The sequence below is a fragment of the Vicia villosa genome, linkage group LG2, assembly GCF_029867415.1.
Source record: "Vicia villosa cultivar HV-30 ecotype Madison, WI linkage group LG2, Vvil1.0, whole genome shotgun sequence".
Taxonomy (NCBI): Eukaryota; Viridiplantae; Streptophyta; class Magnoliopsida; order Fabales; family Fabaceae; genus Vicia; species Vicia villosa.
Genome location: NC_081181.1, coordinates 213,051,321 through 213,070,190, shown reverse-complemented (window position 1 = coordinate 213,070,190; position 18,870 = coordinate 213,051,321). Strand labels below are relative to the sequence as shown.

The 18,870-nt window shown below is 28.9% G+C and overlaps 1 protein-coding gene and 1 long non-coding RNA gene across 3 annotated transcripts; one reads left to right on the top strand and one right to left on the bottom strand.

Moving 5' to 3' along the window:
* Positions 1-4,507: 4,507 nt before the first annotated feature.
* On the bottom strand, positions 4,508-7,018 carry LOC131648181 (uncharacterized). Its single transcript, XR_009298059.1, has 4 exons — positions 6,636-7,018; positions 5,774-5,918; positions 5,217-5,290; positions 4,508-4,685 (listed from the first exon to the last, which is right to left on the bottom strand). It is a non-coding gene; the product is annotated as an uncharacterized LOC131648181 (long non-coding RNA).
* Positions 7,019-11,838: 4,820 nt separating this feature from the next.
* Positions 11,839-18,524, top strand: LOC131653800 (uncharacterized). 2 transcript variants are annotated; one of them, XM_058924085.1, is made up of 11 exons: positions 11,839-12,802; positions 15,129-15,417; positions 15,501-15,707; positions 15,786-16,034; positions 16,114-16,725; positions 16,807-17,030; positions 17,106-17,270; positions 17,356-17,460; positions 17,557-17,623; positions 17,715-17,813; positions 17,898-18,524. In XM_058924085.1, exons 1-11 carry the CDS (start codon positions 11,970-11,972, stop codon positions 17,985-17,987), a joined length of 2,940 nt encoding a protein of 979 aa, XP_058780068.1. In that variant the 5' UTR covers positions 11,839-11,969; the 3' UTR covers positions 17,988-18,524. The 2 variants fall into 2 exon arrangements, with proteins under 2 accessions (XP_058780068.1, XP_058780069.1); XM_058924086.1 differs by lacking the exons at positions 17,715-17,813; positions 17,898-18,524 and having other exon boundaries at positions 17,537-17,623.
* The last annotated feature ends 346 nt before the right edge of the window (positions 18,525-18,870 follow it).

Here is an 18,870-nt window from a genome sequence, read left to right as displayed (position 1 = left end):
CTATAACATAGATTGAACTGTTTCCTTCAGAATATTTGTTTGTTTGAACTAAAGTTAGCAATGTGTTTTCATGTTTTATCAAGTCAGCTAAAATTGGTCAAGATCATCTCCATTTCTTGCTAACTAATAAAAACTAATTTGAGCGTGCAAGATAAGACAACAGGGGGTCATATTCATATGAGGAATGTTATTTTTACACTCATTGTTACATTTTACATGTATTTTATACAGTGTAACATGCACACAACTGGGTGGTAGGTTTTGGGCTTTGGGCTGTTTTTGGATTCTAGGGAGGTACTCACTTGGCAATTCCCTTGAGCCTTTTCACAAATCCCTGTCCCCGGTGAAAACTCAAAACTGTCCCTATAGTTTGGACATACATCTCCAAATATATTGTCTCATTTTTGTTAAAATTTGATAATGAGATATATCTCCGAATTCATGTTTGATATGTTTCAGAGGCATATCTCTGAAAATATCTTTTATACTTCAAATGAAAAACTGCATATCTCTGAAAATATCTTTTGTACTTCAAATGAAAAACTTAAATCAACAGTATGGATAAATTGGAAATTTATAACAACTTGCACTATTACGGAAAACACATTTTGTCAAATAATATTACAACCACCTTTTGTTAACTGTGGTGGAATCTTATTTTTGGGTGTTTTTTTTTTGTTCTTACTAAAAGATATTTCACTACGGTGAATGTTAATATTCGCAGTGAAATGTACCAGGAGTTACAAGGTTCGAATCTCAGCTCCTTCAATATCCCATCTTATCGTCATAAAAATGTAAAGTCCTTGTATATCACCACAGTTCATTTAGTCAACCGTGATATAAAGTCCAATAATTTCATTACAGTTTATCGTGTCAACCGTGATGAAAAGTGATATTTTTTAGTATGTAAGCGAAATTATCTCTCGCTCAGTACATAACAGTTGTTTCTCTCAAAAGAAAATTCTTACACTTTTCACTCTTCTCTCTTTAAAGAAAATCCTAACATCCATGTCACTCTCATCACACATACTGCAACTTTCAAATTTGTCTTTACCAATCGCTACCTTCAGGTTCGTTCATTAAACTTATGCTTCGACTTCGTTTACGTTTCTTGTTAAATATGATTTCTCTTTTTTTTTCTTCATTTGGTGAATGTTTCATGCAATGCTGTTAGTGCCATAGTATTTATTTTATTTTTACTTATAGAAAAAGTGAATGAAGAATATCACCTTAACAACGCACATACTTTTGCTATGGTACATATGGTTTATGTTGCTATAAAAAAATAATACAAAAAGTATGAATGTATTGTGTAAACTTCATTCACCTTTTATTTTTTTTCCATATCAACTAGATGAACTTCATCATTGATTCCAGTTCCACGATTATTTTTTATAAAATGTGCGTTTTTGAAACATTTTATTATATTTTGTGTTGTTGTATGTTGTCGGTGTTTTGTTTTTAAAAAATATGTGTTTTAATGTTGTTGTATGTCATTGTTGTGTTGTTGACAAATGTTGATGTATGTTATTGTTGTTGATTAATATTCTCAGAACAAGAACGAAACATTGCTAAGTCACAATAAATAGGCTTTGTTGTGAGTTAACAATGTTTTGTTCTTTAAATTCTTATGCAGATTGACAGAAGATCAAGTTGAGTTTATTATATTGTATGTAAATTGTTTGTTTCACTAACCCTTTACTAAAAATACATTCATTTAAATTGACATTAAAAATTATAATCTGAAAATTAAGTTTTATTTGAAAATCAACATATATCAATCAACATTTTCCGAATTGCACCCGTCTCATAATTTATATCACACTCATTAACTCATATCATTGTATCGATATTTTAATTTAAATAACATAAATTTATTTGCCAAATATACCTCATCATCTTCACTTATCATCATGATTGTTATGATGATAAGTCATCGTCACAATTGTCATGATAAGTGACAATAATGAGGTAGTCTTGGAAATAAATTGATGTTATTCAAATTAAACTAGAAGCAAAGGAATCGATGTCACGAAGGACTTATACTATTGAACCATATCCTAAACTAGTAATAAACCTATGCGTTCGCACGAGTTCTGGTACTGGACGCACATTTGTTTCAGATGTATATTTTAAATAGAAAAAATGTATAGTAAAAGTACTTAACATTTTGTGGAAAAAAATAAGAATAATTAACATTAAATTGTGTCTAAAAAAATCATGAACAAAATTGAAAGCACTAAAATTAAATTGTGTCTAAACAGTCTTTTGTAACTTCATGTTTCCGTTAATAATCAATATTTTGATCAGTAACTTCATGTTCCCGTCGTTAATTTCAAAATATTTAGATCAGTAACTTCATGTTATCGTTAATATTCAATATTTTTTTGATCAGTAATTACATGTTCATGTTAATATTAAATATTTTAATCAGTAACTTCAAGTTTCCGTTAATATTCAATATTGTGATCAATAACTTCATGTTCTCGTTAATATTCAATATTTTAATCAATAACACTTCAGGTCCCCGTTAATATTCAATATTGTGATCAGTAACTTCATGTTCCCGTTAATATTCAATATTTTGATCACTAATTTCAAGTTCCCGTTAATATTCAATATTTTAATCAGTAACTTCAGGTTATCGTTAATATTCAATATTGTGATCAGTAACTACATGTTCCCGTTAATATTCACTATTTTGATCAATAAATCCATGTTCACGTTAATATTTAATATTTTAATCAGTAACTTCAAGTTTCCGTTAATATTCAATATTATGATCAGTAACTTCATGTTTCCGTTAATAGTTACTATTTTAATCAGTAACTTCAGGTTCTCGTTAATTTTCAATATTGTGATTAGTAATTTCATGTTCGCATAATATTCAATATTGTGATCAGTAACTTCATGTACCCGTTAATATTCACTATTTTAATCAGTAACTTCAGGTTCCCGTTAATATTTAATATTGTGATAAGTAACTACATGTTCCCGTTAATATTCAATATTTTGATCAGTAATTTCACGTTCCCGTTAATATTCAATATTTTAATAGTTGATTAATTTTCATATTTAAATATTTGAATTAATAGTTTCATTTTTCTATTTTATATAATTTTCATATTTGAAGAAAATAAATTTATTAAAATTTTATTGCATTTATTTTTTCTTTGCCAAATAATAATTATCATCCATAAAATTATTAACAAAATGATTGCATTCTAATTATTATCATAAATAAATATTTATGACATGTATGATTATAAAATAAATTATAATTAAAGTAATTTATATGTAAAGAATTTGGTCATACACATATAAAACGTTTTTAACTTGTATGAGATGGATCTTCCAATTTTGAAAACATACTTTTCCTAAGATGAAATTTTATGAAATTTTAAGAATTTAGTCTTAATTATATTATAATATATAATAGTTTTTATAAATGTAGTTAATACATTGTATTTTTTTAAGAAAAAGATCTTGAGATATTGATTTCAAACATAAAAATATGAAAATTGTAAAGCCATTGAGATATTTATTTATTTCCTATATATGTATAAATAAAACATATGAGAAAGCCATTTATTCACTCAACTAATCAGTAGTATCATTTTTCTTTGTCTATAAATATTTTACATTTCTTACTCATTTTAATTATTTACACTATTTAATAAAAATACACTTTTTATTAAAATTCAATTGCATTTTTTGTTTGATGAAAATGAATAGTTTTATAGTTATCATAAATATCATATAGTAGTTTTAAATTAAAAAATAACACAATAATTGTAATCAAAATTAATGTTGCATTAAAATTTAAAAGTATTATTTATTCTAAAATAAATATGGTGTTAAATAAAGGCATTAATTATCATAAATGGATCATAAAAAATTTAATTATCATAAATTGAAAAACTGAAAATATAACGTAAAGTGATATTAATAATAAATTGAAAACTGATATTAAAAATGACATTAATTGAATAATAAATGAATACCATTTTTAATTAATATTTTACCGTAATTAACGTAATTAATTGATATTAATAATAAATTGAAAATTGAAAATTAATACCACAGTAATTAATGAGTTATTATCATAAATGGTTCATTTAAAACGTAATTTCATCTTCAAAATTGATTAAAATTATTAAATGTGACAATCAAACCACTTTTCAATTGATTAAAATTATTTAATGTGACAATCAAACCACTTTTATTTTATTGTAATCATACTTTTAGAGTTCTGCATAGCTACTATGAAAAGTTGGTCTATTTACTTTCATAGTTTCATTGTAATGTCCCATCTCATCTATTTTTATTCTTGGAACAGTGTGAGATATGGGTTTTAGAACAGTTTTTTTGTCCAATATCTCACAAAATCTAGCTTTTAGAAAAAGTAAGATATCACATCAAACTCTAAATACTACAAGATAGGTCTGATAATTATATTATACTTTACAAACAAAAATAGAAGATTAATATTCCATATATGAGTGATACATATTTTTCAAAATATAAAATAAAAATAAAAATTCAAAAATGTTGCATTGAAAAGACTGCATAGATATAGATATTTAGAAAAATAATGAGTAGCATTGGAAAATAGGTTGCTGCAGTAATGGCGGCATTAGAAAGACTCAGTTGAAGAGTAAATACAGTCCCTCTCCTTCTTAATTCTTGTGCAAAATATGAAAAAATTGAATAAATAAAAATAAATATAAGACCAAAAGAAGGGGAAAATCAGAACAATAAATGTAAATCTCTTATACAAATATATATATATATATATATATATATATATATATATATATATATATATATATATATATATATATATATATATATATATATATATATATATATATATATATATATATATATATATATATATATATATATATATATATATATATATATAGGAGAGATCAAATTACACCCGAAGAGTTACACCACGAGTTACACTCGTTCAATAACTACATCTCGAATTAATATTTTTTAAATTCAACCGTTGGATTGAAACATAATATCATATAGATCATACCTATAAAGTTTGAGCTTAATCTATAATGATTTACTATATATATATATATATATATATATATATATATATATATATATATATATATATATATATATATATATATAGAAAGAGAGAGAGAGAGAGACTAATTTATGAGTATGGATCTTTCATATGCCTCTTTTTTTACCTTGAATGTTTTGCCTGTAAACTTTCATATGCATCTTTTCACTTCCATGCCCTTTGATTTGGATCAGTAAACCACTGCAAAGAATAAAAAAACATATAAAGAAGAAATTTCATTATAATTAAAAGTCAATTATACATCACCATTAAATATAATAAATAATAGCATTAAAATTAATTATACATAATAATTAAATATTATCATAAAAATTAATCATTCTTGAAAACATTCAATAACAATTAAATATTGAATAAAAGACAGAGGGAGAAAATATTTGATCCAATAAAATATTATACAATATTGATCCGATAAAATTAATATTTTAAATTATTACAAAAAAATTCTTTAAATTTCAATTAGGAAATGAAATAATAGACTTAGGAATGATTGTATATTTTAATAGACTAATGAAAGTTTAAATGCACATAAAAATAAATATGAAATAAATAGGTATAAGAAAAATCTTCTAATAGAAATATACAATTGAAATCGTATACAAACAAAATAGAGTGTTGTAAATTAAACAAAAAGATTACACATACTAAAAGAGAGGAATTTACCAATTTTCATGAATCCTTATTCTTTAAACTTCATAATTCAACAGTTTGTTTCAACATTAAAACTATTTAAAAAGAACAATATCTTGTGTGCCTGTGAAATGCCTTCATTCCCGCTAAAACTCATTCTCACAATTACTCTCGATTCCTGTAAGTTAAACAAAAAAGTTACACATACTAAACCCTTATGAAAAACATTAAAAAACTAAAACGAAATTGAGAAAAGAAATTTCTAAAAGAGGGGAATTTTATATGTGACTTTAAAATATAAAAAATATTCAATATAAATAAATCTCTAACTTCATACCATAAAGACATGAAAACTTAAAGAAATTTTATCTGCACATATAAAATTTGGTCCATAAAATTTTTACATCTTTGAAAATGAAAATAAAATATTAAATCACCATATCTGGAAGATAACATACTATTGATCTATTATTAGATCTAGATCAAATCTCATCCACAATCTTTTATAGATCTGAAGAAAAATTGAAAGAGGAACAAATGCAAGAGCTTAAAATTTTGAAACATCAAGAATAGAAATTAAATTGTAACAAATACAAAACAAAAGAAAAAAATGATTCCAATTTTAAAGAAATACCATTTTGTACAATATGTTTTACGCACATACAAAAGGGGAGAGAAAAAAATTGAAAATCGAACAAAAACCATATTTACTACTGAGTAACAACAACAACACCAACAACAAACTCAAATTTGAGACAAAATCTACAAATCAAACAAAAACCAGTAAAAGGAGTACGATCTCTTCATCACCACTTAGTAAGAACAAAAAATCCAGATCTGAGAGAAAAAAGAAAAAAATGACGAACCCTTTAATATTGTTGAAGAAGAAACTCACCTTATGCTCAAATAATTGTTTCGAAACCTATCTGAAACAAAAACCATAATAACGATGTTAGTGATGCTGAATAAATAAGAAAAATAAAACACCGTCAACGATAACCATTACGAAGAAGAATATAAAACACAAAGAAAAAAAGAAGAAGGAAGAAGAAGAATAAGAGGAAGTGAGATTGTTAATTTGTAACTGTAGTGAAATTGGAAACAATTAGAATAAGAATATGGTAATAGATGGAAGAGAGAGAAAGAGAGGAAAAATAAAAAAATGAAATGTTTCAAAACAAAATGGTGGAATGTTAGGCTAGACATGGCTTGTTGTGGAAAAAGTAGAGTGACTTTTCTTATATGATAGATGTTAAAGAGCAAGATATGAGTTGTGACATGAATGCATTTTGAAAAATAGTGGTTTGTTTAAGCTCTTTTTCTATAATAGTTTAGTTTTCAGATTATAAATTTTTTCATCAATTTAAATGGTTGTATTTATTTAGTAATGTGTATAAAAAAACAATCAATCTACATATTACATAATAAACTCCAGGTACTTTCCACAACGATTATCTATTATAACTGTGATAAAATAGTATTTATATTCCAAATAAATTGTTGTTGTTGGGTTTCAAAATCAGTACCTATATATATATATATATATATATATATATATATATATATATATATATATATATATATATATATATATATATATATATATATATATATATATATATATATATATATATACACTAGTGTGTATACCCGTGCGAGGCACGGGACAAAAGGGAAAAGGGGCGCTCAGGGTTCTAAAAAGTTTAATCATTATTTTTTTATTATTTTTTTTAAAAGGAAAATAAAAGATCAAATCTAAAGCTATTATGATTTATTTATTAAACAATAATTAAAATTTATTAACAAAATTAAATTAAATGAATAACAAATAAATAAAGGTTTATAAAATACTATAATGAAAATAAATACAAATATGAAGAGTAGTATTAATAGTACAAATAATATAGACATGTGTGTCCGCTTGTGTCGATTAATAAGTATAGTGTTAATTTATTTTTGGAAGCTGATACATTATGCACACTTAATTAGTACTACCTATTTAGCATTTGGGACTGTCATTTATGATGGTTAAAAATGGGATGCATATATTGACATCTTCTCATTTACTATATCACAAATATTATGTAAAAATAAAAATAAAAGAGATGTGTGCAATTTTTTTAACAGATGAATATTGTCAGTAACCATTTAAATACCAAAAAGATTTGGATAAAGCTTTATCAACTATATTATTAGAATTTTTGAAATTACATATCATAATCTTTATAATAATGATTAATAATAGAGAAGAGATCAATTTTGAATATTATGATTTTGAGTACCAATAATAATTATGGTATATGTATAGTAGCTATAATGTTACAACTTAAAGACAAACCAAAAAAATTAAAAATTATGATACAGCTGATCAAGTAATTATAAAATAGAAAAGAAAATTAAGAAACTGAAATATAATAATTAATTTAGGTACACTATACATCATATTTATAAAGTAAATTATTTTGATTTAAATAAATAAAACGTATATACCATACTTACAAAGTAAATTAAGTTCCCTCTCAACATATTAGAATATAAAGTATCAAATAAAATTATAAGAAACAACATCACTATATTATCTACCACTTTAACATAATTTAAAGTCCAAAATCAAGCATATATGAAAGAGACTGTCAATAATAATCAAGCATATATGAAAGAGACTGTCAATAATATAGAAAAGAAATTGTCAATAAATCAATAGATGTTGGGACATTTCCATGAGAATCCATTGAAAAAACCTGCAACATAATACTCAATTTCATAAATAATGAAACCATAAAAAAAACAAAATATATTAATAAAGCTAATACATATTTGTATATTTGTGTAACAAAAGCTTATACATATTTCATTTTCTTATTTAAGTATTGTAATATGATTTTTAGATTTATAAATACACTGTAAAAATATGAGAACAAAATAGTATAATATTATACAGCTGAATCTAATAGAATCCAATTGAAGCATCTCAAGATTCTCAATTTCCTTTTATTGACAAGGTTCTAATTCGAATCAAAAGATGCCATGATTCACTGGAATACAAAACAGAAACTGTAAACACGAATCAAATACTATTTGGAATATTATGAGCATTATAAAAAATTGTTTTTATAGACTTTCATACAGATAACAATGGAACTATCTGGATAAATATATTACACACAGTGGATAGTAAAATAGAAGATTTGGGAACGATTCCAAAACCATCTAAATAAATATATTACACACAGTGTACAGTAAAATAGAAGATTTGGGAACGATCCAAAATTGGGAAATAAAGTGGACAATGACAGTGAATAAATGAAAGAGAATGGAACAAAAGGCAACAATGTATGATTTAAATAATAAATTTCTTTCCATTGTTTGACAAAGTTTTGGGAACAAATTTATATACAAATATAAAGAGATATGAAAGAGATTTGGGTAAGGTTTCAATAAATTAAGCCACCATGAGTTATAATTTCCAAGCATAGGAAAACATAGAAGAATGAAATTGAAAAAAATTGAATTGGAAACTGAAATGACCCAAGGTTGATGTTTCGTTTTATGCAATAACCATAAATATTTGGCAAGCATTTAAGAATTTACACGGTAAAAATGGTATGATAATGATAAAAAAAAAAAAATCTTGCATTGGTAACAATAAAAACAATTGAATTTATTTACACTATTAATTAGTCTGCCTGTCATTAATAATGATTATATTTTTTTAATTAATTAAATATATTAATAATAAATTTAATAAAATAAATAGATTTATATTAAATGAAAGTTTCCTTTTATAGCGTAAGTAAAAATATAAGAATGCATGAGAGAGTGCTAAGTGGCAAATTTGCCAAAGTACTCATCTTGCATTATTCTATTGTATGATATATATCACAATGGTATGAATTTCATCAACTCCATCACTTATTATCATAGTTCTTACTTCTTCCTTTTCAATTTGGGCGGAATGGAGAATTTTCTTTACTCAATCATAAAATAGTCAAACGATGGAATATTATCTTTGAGTTTATAAAGTGTTAAATATGTTTTTGGTCTCTATAAAATACCAATTTGATTTTTGGTCCCTATAAAAAAAGACATGATTTGATTTTTGGTCCCTTACTGTTAAAATGTGTACTTTTAAATGATTATTTGCAGACATGATTAGAACGTCTTAATTTTTTTTAAAAAAACAAACTCAAAATTTGATTTATAGGTCGAAATTTTCATTATTTTTTATCATTATCTTATGAAATTTCAAAAATTCATATTTAATTATTTTTATTTTATAATATTTTAAACATTTCTAAAAAAATTATTTAAAAATTAAAAATTTTAAAAAATAACATAAATCATAAAAATTCATAGAGACTAAAATACGTCATTTTTTAATATTGATAAAAAACAAAATTTAAAATATTTATAAGGATAAAAATATATTGAGAAGACAAAGAAAGAGTAATTACGACAGCTTTAAAAAAAAGTACTGTCAATTTATGGTCTAAGCCCAAAAGATTCATTTAGAGAATATCTCATTACATCCATTGATTCTCTCAATCCCCTTACGAAATTCTAATTATGCCTCTTGCTTTCGTAGATGCTCATCCGGACACATATTTTTTTTAATAAAAATTTGATTTATTCCGTAGGTACATTAACGAAAGTGTAAAAAACACAGCGAACGTTGAAAAAATGCAAAACATTTCAATTTAGAGTATCTCCAATGGTGCAACTTACATTTAAGTTCTTTATGGGACCCACTAAGCCACATCATATGAAAAGAATTTATTTAATTTTAACTTTAATAAAAATTTGATATGGGTCCCCCAACTTTACCTCATAACTTGATTTGATTGGGTACTACAATCTTTTAGTTGTTGCATTGCAATGCAACTCTAATATGACATGACAAATTTTTTAAATATTCAATTATTAAATTAATGGTACAGGTGGAGAACTCAATAAAAAAAATTATCATTAGAGATGATTTTAGTAAATCATTCGGAGAGTATATATGGAACATGTTAAAAATAGAGTGTTCCGTACTACCTACCGAACATTCTAAGTTCCAATTATTTTAACACAAATGGAACACAAATTATAGTACAATACATTGTATACTATGTATTCTTTTAGTGTACTAATTTCCATTGTCTTATTAGGGAGTTTAAAAATAACATTAATTTATAGTCCAATTTATGCGATGTATACAATATGTTCTTTTAGTGTACTATTTTCCTTTTAGTGTAACTCCTTATAGCAGTGTTTTAAAAACCGGACCGGACCGGCCAGTCGGACCGGTCGAACCGGGAACCGGACAGGTAACCGGTCTGGTTCAATAGTCAGATCGGGTATGCCATCAAACCGGTGGGAACCGGTGAAAACCGGAAAACCGGCGGTTTAATTGCTTGTTTTTGTTTTTTTTTTAAACTTTTTTTTTAACCTTTTTTTTTTAATTTTTTTTAAACTTTTTTTTTAACATTTCTTTTAAACTTTAATATATTTAGTAGTGTATTACTTAAATAGCATTCTCACATAGTTTTTTAGTGACAAATTAAAAACTTTATTGTCTATTTGTTATATTTACTAATAAATTTTCTTAAATAGCATAAACATATTGAATTTTTTTGATTTTCTTTTTAGGAGAATCCTATTTTTAATTAAATTTGGTACACATTGGAGTTATTTTGTTATAAATTATTCAATTAGATTATGTTGTAATTAGACTTTGTTTAGATTATGTTGTATTTAGACTTTGTTTGCAATTAGACTTTGTAATTTTTTACTATTTTGTTATGTGTGATACCTTTGTGTAAAATTTGAATTTAAGTTATGAAATTTGAATTTATGATATGATATTTTTAAAAAATTTAAAAGCTAGTTATATTTTTTTAGAGACTGAATCATTCGATTCGACCGGTTTTATACCTATATAATGACAGGTCTATTCAACCGAGTTATCCGGTTTAATCCAGTTTAATCCGGTTCGACCAGTGACCCAATGGTTTGACCGATAAACCAGTGACCCAGCACCCTTACCAGTTCGATGACCGGTCCGGTTTTTAAAACACTGCCTTATAGTGTAACTTCGTGCAATAAGGAGTTAAATATAAATTCCGCTTTTAGATCGGTTAAGCCGTAACGTCGTAAAACGTTTTTGCAAAGTTCACTGACGAACTTAATTCCAAACCCCAACCGATTTAAAAAACACAAATTCCAGTTAACAACCGCACTGCGATTCATGAAAACCCCCACCGGAACTCGACCTTCTCCGTCCACCGGACACGAAGACGGCTGGTCCGACGAGGCCACGTTCACACTCATCGACGTCTGGGGCAAACTTTACAAGAAGCTTAACCAAAAAAATTTCCTTCAGTCTCACTGGAAGGAGGTCGCAAAAGCCGTTAACAACCATCACGGCCACGACAGAAAAACGCGCCGCACTTACGTTCAGTGCAAAAGCCGAATCAACACGCTCAAGAAGAAGTATACGACCGAGAAGGCTAGGGTTTCTGATTCCAGCGATTACGATAATGTATGGCCGTTTTTCGAGAAACTTGATTCGTTCATTGGAGATAATTTACCGCTGAAGAATCTCTCTTCGCCGTTTGATCCTCCTGTTAAGGTTCCTGCATGGGTGCTCGCGCCGGTCGGTCGTCGATCTGGCACTCAGAGTCAAAGCAGTCAGAAACAACCCGTGCCAGCGACATCGTCCTCTTTCAAGAGCTTGGATGAATCAGGTTTTTGCCGGAATTTAGCTACCTTTGCTGCTGCGGCTGCTGCAGCCGCGGAAGCAGAGATTGATGATTCGAATTCGGATAATTCAGATTCAGATGAGTTGGAGTTGAGCAATGAGAGCAAGAAGAGGAAGAGGGGAAGAAATGATAATTCAGATTCAGATGAGTTGGAGTTGAGCAATGACATAGAGGTTGCAAGTGCTACAGAGAACTTTAGTGAGATACATGAGAGAGTGGACTCATCAAAGCAGAGAAAAAGTGTGGCTTTGGAGAAACAGAAGATGCAATTTTCAAAGGATTCTCAGAGGACGCAGCTTCCGAAAAGCAACAACTCAAAGTGAGACTCTTCTCTTTGTTCGTTTTCTTCATTGATTACTGCATTTATTACTGTGATTTTGTTTAGTTCATTGTCTTGTTTAGTGTTACTTTTGGGTTGGTGTAGAATTGTAGATTGTTTAGATATAGTAGAGAACCTTAATAGTTCTTGCTTGATATGGGAATTGATGATTTTGGATTGAACTTGGTGTAGATAAAAATGATTTACTGAATTCTCATCCCTGTTTATTCTTTAGTCTTATTGTTTAGGATATCTCTTCTGAAAGAAACTATTAAATTTATTATTAACCGTCAAGATTGTTAGATGTAATTCAGTTTGACTTTGTTAGTATTTGTAGTTAGTTAAAACTTAAAAGTTAGTTAGTGAATTTGTTCTAGTTAAGTGGTTAGTTCAGTTACTTGGTATGAGTGGACATGGGACTTATATAAATCTCCGATTCAATTTCAATAAAGTAGAAGTATGAAAGTAATTTGGAGTTATTCATCTTCTTTCTCTCTTCTTTGAGTAAGATGCTATAGCATAGTGCAAATGTGCATTTCCGCACTAACAATGATATCTAGAGCTTCTAGTTCTAATCTAAGGAGTGAGAATTTGAGTAATTGTTTTGTGGGAGAAACACGTAGAGTTCTTTCGAGTGTGAATTGTGGCTAGTTCAAATGGATGCCCCATCTTCCTTTTCTTGATGGCAAGAACTTTGACCACTTGTGTGTGAAGATGGACATTGTCTTTTGATTTCAGTATGTGCTTGAATTGGTGAAGAATGGGATTTAAGTGGAAGAAGGTGCTAATATAAAGCACAAAAGAAAACCTACAAAGAGAAAAAAAGAAGACTGCAAAGATATTTTTTTATTTACACTAATGTGTTGATTATATGAACTTTGAACAAATCTTCTTTGCGAAAACTTCCAAGGAGGCGTGGGATGAAGTTGATATAGATATGTACAATCCTTTACAGGGCATAATCCTAAGGTATTGGACAAGAGTCTTTTAGCGTGCACATGTGTATTATAATTTGTGCTGTGACAAAGAAGAAACTTTGTATGTAGCGTGCACTTACTTTACATGGTTGTCTGTTTAAGTTGTTGAGAGACATGCTCCTGGAAAGTAACACTGTAAAATTGTAATTACAAGACAAATAAGATCTGGTGTCTAATGGAAATTAAGTATAAGAAAATACTAGCAAGCCTTAATGATTGCACATTGTACATAAAAGAGTTTGAAGAGTTGAATAAGAACTCCAAGGGTGGGATATCACTGCGAAGTGAATGATGGTTACTCCCAGTGTTGTCCATGGGGGATGGCGGTTCATCGCGGAGAGCCAAAATCACGCCATACCAGCCGTTTTGTGGCGCAGTTATTGTGGATTATGGCGGAAAAACTCGCAATAGCGGCTAACATTTACCATTGCGGCGAGTCCAAAAACCGCCATGTACATCTGCCATAGCGGTCATGGCGCCGCCATTTGATAACACTGGTTACTCTAACTGTGATGTTAGCAGAAAGGGACATCCTGCAAAAGTGTTATTTTATCTTCCTATAATCACAATATTCAAACAATTGTTAATGTAAATGGTGCAAAGAATAATATATGACAGGTAGACGAGAGGAAAAGTGATTTATCATGTGACTAATTCTTTGCAATGGAAGAAAGTTGATGAATTGTTTCCGAATTTTGATAATGAGCCATAAAAGTTGGGTTTGGACTTGCAACAGGTAAAATAGATTCATATTGTAACTTAGTAGTAACTATATCTAATGAGCGCAAATACATTATATTATATATGATGATTTTGGGCCCAAGGAAACCAACAAAAAACACAGGTGTTTAACTAAGTTTTTTAATTGCAAAGTGTGTTTGATGGATATTCCTGTGATTATTTCAGGAAGCTACTCACGATGATCATAAAAAAACGATATGAGAGAATATTCAAACTTGACAATCTTAGAAAATTAAAACATAATTTTACTTTAATTATTGATATCTGATGTTTCATTTCAATAATTAAATACACATGATGGTTTCATTTCAATAATTTTTACTTAAATTGCTTACAAAGGTTTTTATCCATATGAGTTTCTCTCAATAACTTTTACTGACTGCATGCAATGGTTTTTATCCATACGAGTTTATCTCACTAAATTTTAAGTTGATTGCTTACAGTGAATTTTATCCATGTATGACAGTTTTATCTATTGAATCATGTTATTTATCCCATTGTTTAGATTTTATCCATGTATGATAGTTTTATCTATTGAATCATGTTATTTATCCCATTGTTTAGAGGAACTATTTGATGTATGGCTATTATAATTTTTGTTTAAACAGACACATGGATGATCTATCACATCCTTCTCGAATTGGGTTGGATACTCAGTCTACCAATAGAAAGGGTAAACGTGGTGCCACAATAATGAAAAAGTTAGCACTTGACCGTATTGATGGACAAAGGATATCGATTGAATTTGATCAATCAATTGGAAAACCGTTAGGGGAAAACAAGCACAAGTTCAAGAGTTATGTGGGTTTCCTTGGTCGAAGCAAAGTCAGTATTTTGACGGAGGATTGGGATTCTGTTGATGAGGACGTGAAGAACGACATTTGGACATCCATCCTGGTAATTGTAATTATGTCTGTAAATGTTGTATTTAACAATATTATTGTCATTCACTAACTTCTCCGTTTTGTTATGTAATGTAGGAAATATGGGATGTTCCTAATTCTGAGTTCTTGCGAAAGAAATGGATTTCATATGCAGGAGAACGTTGGAGGGCATTTAAGAATACTTTGACTTCTAGATATATACATGGGGATCTTAGTGATGAATCTCCTCTTGAGGTCTATAATTTTCTTAACGAAGAAATATGGCAGGCGTTTGTTCAAATGCGGCTGGACCCTTCCTTTCAGGTTAGTTGAACTTATAATTTAGTTGGTCAACCAAATTTAATTTTAGTACTAAACTTAGTTGGCGTGTATGCATATTAGGAGAAAAGAAAGAAAGCGCAAATGGTCTCGGCCCATAATAAACACCCTCATAGATTGTCTCGTGGAGGGTATGAGTTGCTCCAGGAGAAGATGATTCAAGAGAAATTAAAAGAAAAGCAAGAATCATTGGGAGATTCAGTAGTTGCACCTCCATCTCCACCAGCACGCCACGAGCAATGGAAGAGAGCCCGACAAAAGCCATCAGGAGATTACATAACAGAGGACACACGCATTGTTGCCGAGAAAATTGTCAGTAATATGCAACTCTAATTTTATAATTATAAAACTAACTCATGATTGTCTAAAGTATTTGAATTATATGGTATAGGATTCTCTAGTTGAAAAAACATCTCAAGGAGCTTTTGTTCCACAAGGACGTAAAGATATTTTGGTAGAAGCCCTTGGCCGACCTGAGCACCCTGGCCGTGTTCGTGGTGTTGGTCGAGGTGTCGGTATTCTGCAATACTTTGGACCACATTCACGTAATGCCTCCACCCCGCCTGTTATTAGTAGCAAACAAATAGAGGCCATAAAAATGGAGCTTACTCAACAGATTAAAGAGGAATTGATGCAAGATCTGACATCTATGGCTTTCTCTAAGAATTTCTCAACTTTTCCTCCTAATACCGTTGTACCTGGGAGCCCGAAGAATAGTCACTCTACTGTGCCGTCTATACAAGAAGAGGATGAAATCCCAGAACAATGTGAACTGTATGTTGATAATTTAATTCATGCCGTGGCATATGGTACTGTTTACAAGTTAGGACCCACCATACATAATCAATTGCTTGAAAAGGATTCGGTGAGGGTGGTGGTTAACGAGGTCCTAGATGCAAACGCTCAGGTGCCTATACCCACTGATGAGGTGGAAACGGTTGGGCATGCCCTTAACAATTTCATTCAGTGGCCGACAAGACTCGTGCAAATTGTTTCTGATAAGGTATTAATCACATTTGTCTCTCACTTTATACACTTAAACCTCTTATAGATGTTAACTAATTGTTCAATCCTAATTATTTAGGATGTTGATGGATCTGGGGATGAGGACGTCTCACCCAAAAGGCTGGACCCTCAATTAGATTCTGTTCAACAATTGGTTTTAAAGGCAATGGGTATGTCAGAATCTATAAAGCTCGAATTAGAACACGATAGAATGAAGTTTCTTTGGCTCTCACAAAGAGATATTATGGAGTTGTGTATGGGTAAACAAGAGTTATCCATAACTATTTTACGATTGTGGTTAACGTAAGTATTTTTTTTTATAAGTTTAGCTAATTCATTAATGATCATTTATAATTAATATTTATTTCAATATTTTAGGTATTTGAATCGCCTTTCTATTAATGTGGGTAAGGGTGACTTGTATGGGTTTATTGATCCATGTTTTATTCAAAATCAACACAATCCATCTAAAGCTGAAGCCTACATACAGAATAAGTTTTACGATGATAAAAAAGAGTGTTACCTAGCTCCGTATCACAGCAAGTAAGTACATGTGGATTATAAGTTCATTGCTTATAATTGAGAGAATTGTATCAACACCTATCTAACTATTTGTTGTTCAATGTAGTCGTCATTGGCAATTGCTCATTATTTGTCCTAGGAAGAATCATGTAGTATTCCTAAGTTCTTTGGAAAGGAAGCCGGATAAAAATATTATTCACACTGTAGATTCGTAAGTGTTTAATTTGTTTATCATACATGAACTTTGTGATATGTTTTATGACACAAATATATAACTTATCATTTAGTTGATATTTTATTATCCTAGAGCCTTGGAGGGATATCATAAGCTGCAAGGTGTTCAAAATAAGAAGCCAGTATGGACTGTCCCAGTTGTAAGTTGTCTAGAATTTCACTTATAACTCATAGAAGTTATTTTATATATAATTTTTAATTAATAAATTCACCTTTGATATTCAAATTCAGTGTCAAAGACAACCTGTCAATTACGAGTGCGGCTACTATATTATGATACATATGTTAAACATTGTATCTAATGGTATTATTGATCCATGGAAAAAGAAGGTAATATAATTTTTTAAAGTTACTATTTAATTGTGTTGTTTTTTGTTGATGTGTCATTCTTATGTTATTTCATCATTCATTCAGGTATTTGGAAATCCAGAACCATTCCATGAGGATGAACTTATAAACGTCCGACAACGTTGCGCAAGTTTTATTCTTGAGTATATTATATGAATTGAAAATTTGTCTCTTCACTATTTTTGTTAACAGAGTGGAGTATGCTTTAGTCGACACTTTTTTGTCTCCCTGTGAAACTTCACCATTTTGTTACTGTTTTGAGTTGTGAATGGTAGCACTTGAAAAACAGATTTCGATCTGATGGATTTCAGGCTATTTGAAGGATATGTGGCACTGCTCTGGGGATAAATAATGTCACAAAAAAGGGAGAAGAAAATATCTTTATCATGGAAAAGTTAAGTTATACAGAAAAATTTAGAACAAGAAAAATTGTGTGTGGAAAAGAAGAAGAAACAATTTTGATGTTTACAATGACTAATATTCTGAGATTTTATTTCGAGATCAATGAAGTAATATATAGTGTTCATTTGCGAATGTTCCATGTAATCTTGGTGTTGTTGTATTAAATAGTAAGTTATAGTATGAGTCTGATTTCAATTTAAAATGTCATTTAGTTTTGATTTCAATTTAAAATGTCATTTATTTTGATTTCAATTTAAAATGTCATTTAGTTTTGATTTCAATTTGTCATGCTTAACCTATGTTAAACTCGGGTCCTGGACATTTCCATTTCAATTATGACAATTGCATAATTTGTTTACTCCATTTATTATTTAAAAAAAATAATTATTTTTTATATAAAAGGGAGACAAATTAAAATTAGTAAGATTCGTTAATGGAAGAAAATTTCTCATACCACTCCATGCATCTCATGTACCATTGAATTGGAAAAAATGTCCTTCAGTTTCTATAGATGTATCTCTTGAAGCACCTCTTTTTTGTTTAATGTAGTTTTGTTCCGTAGAAGTAAATACGGAAGCTTCCGTGAATGCATCTACGGAAGCATTTGAGGTTATAACTCGCGCCAGACTTTTTCTCT